Source organism: Apteryx rowi, unplaced genomic scaffold (genome assembly GCF_003343035.1).
Source record: "Apteryx rowi isolate R43461 unplaced genomic scaffold, aptRow1 scaffold_0, whole genome shotgun sequence".
NCBI classification, from domain to species: Eukaryota; Metazoa; Chordata; class Aves; order Apterygiformes; family Apterygidae; genus Apteryx; species Apteryx rowi.
The window spans coordinates 5,762,295-5,767,475 of NW_020447195.1; the positions used below are offsets into that span (position 1 = coordinate 5,762,295).

A 5,181-nucleotide genomic window follows, 5' to 3' on the forward strand; every position below is an offset into this window, starting at 1 on the left:
GGGCCGTCGAGGCTCCTCTCCTCCTGCCAGCCCGCGCGGCGGCCTGGAAGCGGCCCGTGCTCCCCGTCCGCGGGACGCGCTGCGCGGCAACGCGGGCAGAGCCGCCTCACGCGCTTCGTCCCGCGAGCGCCGGGCGGAGGGAGCCGCTCGCTCACCCGTTCGCCTTCGCAGGCGCCAGCAGCATCAGTCCTCGGCTTTCGCCTCTGCAAAGCGGGCCGTGAGCGGGGGCATTTTCCATGCCTTTTCCGCCTCCGTCCGGGCTGACCGCTCTGCTAAACGCTCGCTTTGCCGCTTTGCACCTGGCAACTTGAAAACGAATGAATTTCTCGCTAGAACGGGTCCGTGCGTTCAAAGAATACCTGCTAGTTTCTCGCTACGCAGCCAGGGTATTTCCTAAGCTTAGTCTGCTGCGAGCTTTCCCCCGTAGCTAAGCCTATACTACCCAGCGCTGTATATATCCATCCTATCCAAACGATCGCGGGAGGTACCTGTTTGGGCCTGAGAGCTTCCAACAGCACTAGGTGGAGGAGAGGGGGGAAAAAAAAAGCTGAGGGCTTGGCTTAACGTATGGACGAACCCATGTGAYCACGGGCACGCACTCGGGGCTAACATTTAATCTGCTTTGTTTCAAGTGGGAAATATGTGAAGATCAAATAAGTTCAAACCCAGGTCAAATATCCTTGAAAATCTTTGATTTATATAAGCAGGAAAATGAAGTTTAAAAGCAGTGATTATGAAAGGGTTACTAAAAACACAGCTGTACGCGCACTCTTATATCTGAGGCTCTCCAAAGAAAAACTGTGTGACATCTATATTAACCTTTGGCTGCGCACCAATGACGGCCTGTAGTGAGCTGGAATGCGAGGCAGCCCCGTCCAAATTTTAACACAAGCCAGGTTACAGCTGCAAATGCCTGCAGCCCGTGCTCACTTTATAAAGTATTCCCCGAAGGAAATTTTTTAACTGTTATAGAATCTTTTTCTAATACCCTACAGTGTTAAAGGCTGTTATTAAAGGGCAAAGAGATGGCTCGCCATGCCAAACACTTGTCAACAAAACGGATAGCCAGATGGTATGAAATAAAAGGAAACTTGGGGGCTCTTCGGCTTCTTGATTTACATTAACAAAAGCCACTTTCATGTGCTCCTTCCAAGAATGACTAATTCCCCCCCCCCCCATTTTTTGCCAGGATTAAACAATGTTGTTCATTTTATAATCAACCATGAGACAAATTAACAAATTGCATATCACTTGCGCCGGCTCTTTTAAAAAGTATTCTGAGCAAGTCTGTTTACCGAGTCAAGACTACCCACTAAGGACAACTCAATTATTTTTAGAAGAGTGGCTTTAAGTAATCTAGGGGATATTTACTCATTAGTTACTGTTTATAATCTTGAAATTAAACTGGTGCAGAAAATGCTTTGTATTTTTYCAGAAGTTCTTAAAATGGATCAGTTTGTAAACTTTGTTTGCACATGATCTGAAATGAAATTCCAGCTAATTAAATTATAGTAATAAATTTTGTAAGATTAGTCAGTAACTAACTGGCCAACTTAGTCAGACCACTCTGGCCAAATTCTCTTTTAATATACATGTAACTTCATTCTTGACACAAATCCATTCCCCATCCGTCTTAGCACAGGTGTAAGTTAAGACAAAACGTAGCCTGTGAATGAAGTGGTTATAAATCTAAACCTAATTAATTGTCAAGATTTTACAGTAACATTACATGCCAAGTTCAAAGCTCCCTGCAACATAACCCTGAAATGGAGCACCTGTATTCTGGTTCCTCCCTAGCAATATCCAGTATAAATTCTTTGGATTAAATATGCAGACTATCTCCATAGAAATCAATGTGGTTTGTTTTTATTTTTTATTTATTTTCACTATGATGTGGGCTGTTACTTACGTCAATGTAAATCTTTAATTTTTCTAGTTTTCTCTAAAGCTGTATGACTAGATAGATGAAGAACTAGAAATAAAGCAACAGAAAGTGCATTCATAGGTTAGTATTTGGAAGGCCGGATTAACACAACTTGTTTATTGAAATTTAAAGGTATTATTTCTTTACTCACTTTTACTTCCTCCATTACTAAGATGAAACTTTATTACACTATGACACTTCCTCATTGTGATGGCTCTAGTATAGTAATAAAAGCCTACCTGTGAAACGCAATGCTCACAGGGTATCTCTTACAAAACCAGGACACAGTTTACTACAGTCTGCCTTTAGCAATTCAGCTCTGGTTTAAAAGGGATCATTGTAGAAAGTCTCCAAAAAAAAATATCAGTTATACAATAGATCTTCTAATTTTCCCTGAACGTCATAGAAAACTGTACATATCAAAGCAGGTGTTGTATCTGACTATATACGTGAGTGAGTGGCTGGTCTAATTCATTAAAACGTCCATAAACAAGCCTGTCTTTGTCCTATAAAGATGAAAGACCGATGACTATAATGGGATGAAAGGTGTGCACAGTGATGAAGAAAGCTATTATAGATCTATGTCCTTTTTAAACTCGTCCTGGCATGCACTGTTGACAAGGGAACAAAACAGTACAGATAAACCTCTGAAATGTGCCTTGCTGGTAATAATTCCACCTGTCTTTTTAAAAACCATTGGATTTTTCCTGCCCCCTTCCTACTCACTGACCACGCTGACAGCAATTAAATAAAATGATATACATTGAGTATGTATAGTTAATATGTAAGCTGCTTTATAAACAAGTTTTCACTTATAAGTAGATATATCCACGACGTAATTTTTTTTTCCAATTTACTGATTAATTCCACTCTGATCACGAAACATTTGTATTCAAAAGCATTTGGGACCTGAACACTAATTCCTCGTATTCCTTTTCCGAGGGCTGCAAAGACGGCCTTTCCTTGCATAGGAAGCAGGGGGCTGCAGCGTACCAATGAAAAGGCACGTACTAAATAGCCACAAACAGCAGGAGTACCACTGCTTCCCTAAAGATAAACTTCATTAGTTGGTTATTTTTCATAAAGGTTCCACGTTACCACAACGAAAACAGAAGCGTGAGTTTTGCTATAGTTATTTCAAGATCCTTTGTCTCGCGTGAGTGACTCTCCCCGCACTTTGGTTGCACGTTGTGTAGCACCCAAGTGCCAAGGGAACAACATTAGCAAGATCACTCGTGTCTCTAAAGTCAAATATTTGACCACCAGTGGCACTTTTGGCTGCTCAAATATTTGATTTCAAACGTATCATTGCTGATCGGCTTAAGTATCTAGCAGTGATTAGACAAACACTGTAATTCTAAATGGAAAGTATTAGCGCAGCCCCAAGGCCAAACCTAATTCGTAGACGCCTGCTGTGAAGCTTATGGTGTTTAATAAGAAGGTGCAGCTCATGCAAACTAGAGCTCCAGCACAGGGTCCCAGGTCTCAGCGTCATGCAAGAATTGTGCTGGGATGGCCCCCATCTGTAGTAATTACTAACGTGTGTCATGGAGCCTATATAGCTACCGATATTTTTCAGTTAGTTAAGTGCTGGAATTAGCGAGGCGGTGATTTGTCGCCACAAAGTTGCAGATAGTCGAGGTGTGCAGAACAGTGGCATCCCTAAAGGTGTTAATGGGTTTACTGACGCGGAGGGTCTGTAGTCGCTAGCGYGTTACGTGCCAGAGGCGCGTTCCTCTCGCTCTCTGCGGGCCCCTTTGTTTGGGCAAACGTTTGAGTCGATCTTGTTTTGGAAGTGCTATTCAAATTTTGCCATGAGCTTGCAGGCACCCAGTCTGTACGTTTGGTGGTTTCAGAGCTGCACATGACGAGGTCTAAAAATGGACAGAGTGAACCAGGGTCTGTAATTATATATTTAAAATAGCATGCTCATCCTGACGATGTTTTACTCAAATCCAGCCAAGTTAGCCCAAACGGGTGTGCAATCTACAGCGAGCAAACAGAAATCAGATTGGGCCAGGGCATCCAATTAGAGAGGCCTAGCGAGCCGCATACAAAGCACGCCAACTTCTGTATCGTTTGCATAAACCCAGCCACATGTGCCTGTGAAAAGAGGCGAGTTAGCTGCCTAAACTGGGGTCACCAGCAAGAGCGGCAGGACTAACGAAGGATTTACTCGGGAATCCCTCTCGAGCCGTTAAGAAAACACACGCCAGCAGCTTGGCCCGTGCAACCCAGCGAGTGCCGCGCTCTCCGCGCTGCGGGAACTATCCACCTCGGCAGCCTCGGTGGCGCTGGCATCGCTCGCGTGGGCGCGAGCACGGCACCACGAGCCACCTCCTGAGCCGCCAAGGAGAACAGGGGACCAGCCCGTGGTCCTGCCTGGTCCCCGTCCTCCTTGGTGGCTCAGGAGGTGGCACGGTCCTGCTAGTTTTCCCGATCGACCCGTACCTGCAAATCCGATTTTGGAGGTGCAGCAAGTAACTACCGAAGGGGGAAGGCGACACAGAACTGAGCGTGTCRGTGCGCGGGGTGGAGCGTGGCGCATGCTCGTGGCTGTCCAAGTGCTGGGACAGAAGGACAGGCCCTCTCCACCTTGCTGCCATTTAACTATTGCCTAGCAAAGAAGTCGCCTTCCCAAGGGCCAAAACCTGCCCTTCCTCACCCTCGGGGCCGGCTGCCGCCCGCCTGACGCCGCCATCCCCTTGGAGATGGCTCGCTTGTGCCACCAGCCTGCCACCCTCCTTGGGTGCGGGGTCCCGCTGCGGCCGCCCCGTCCCAGCCGCGTCCCCCGGTCCGGCCGGGCTCCCGCGGCCCCTCGGCACTCACCCAGGTTGACGAAGCTCATGACCATGTCAGCCTCGGTGAGGAAGTTGCTGTCCTGCAGGCTGGCCAGCGGCGGCCCCTGCGTGCTGAAGAGGGGCTTGTAGGGGTAGGAGAAGCCCTCTCCGTCCTCGGCGGCGGCCCCCGCCGCCCCCTCCTCCCCCGACATGGCGTTGTAGAGGTCCAGCATGAACATGGGGGCCGAGTTGTGCTTGCCGTGGAGGTGGGGCCGCGGGCGGTGCGGCAGGCCGAGGATGGAGAGGATCTCCCGCTGCATCTCGCGGCGCTCGGGCCCGCGCAGCCGCCGGTGGATGAAGCTCGAGTGCACCTCGTTGTCCACGGTGAAGTCGGCGAGGACGCAGCGCAGCCAGAGGGCGGGGGCGGCGGCGCCCAGCACCAGGAGCCAGGAGGCGGGCTGCCCGCGCCCCGCCGCC

The 5,181-nt window shown here is 48.4% G+C and overlaps 1 protein-coding gene across 1 annotated transcript in view; it reads right to left on the reverse strand.

Moving 5' to 3' along the window:
• Positions 1-5,171, reverse strand: part of BMP7 (bone morphogenetic protein 7) — a gene marked incomplete at its 5' end in the record, with an annotated part of 45,916 nt that extends 40,745 nt beyond the window's left edge. The window contains one exon of the mRNA XM_026055960.1: positions 4,754-5,171. Within this exon, the coding sequence (XP_025911745.1) occupies positions 4,754-5,171 (418 nt within the window). The remainder of the gene's footprint in view (positions 1-4,753) is intronic.
• Between the last annotated feature and the right edge of the window lie 10 nt (positions 5,172-5,181).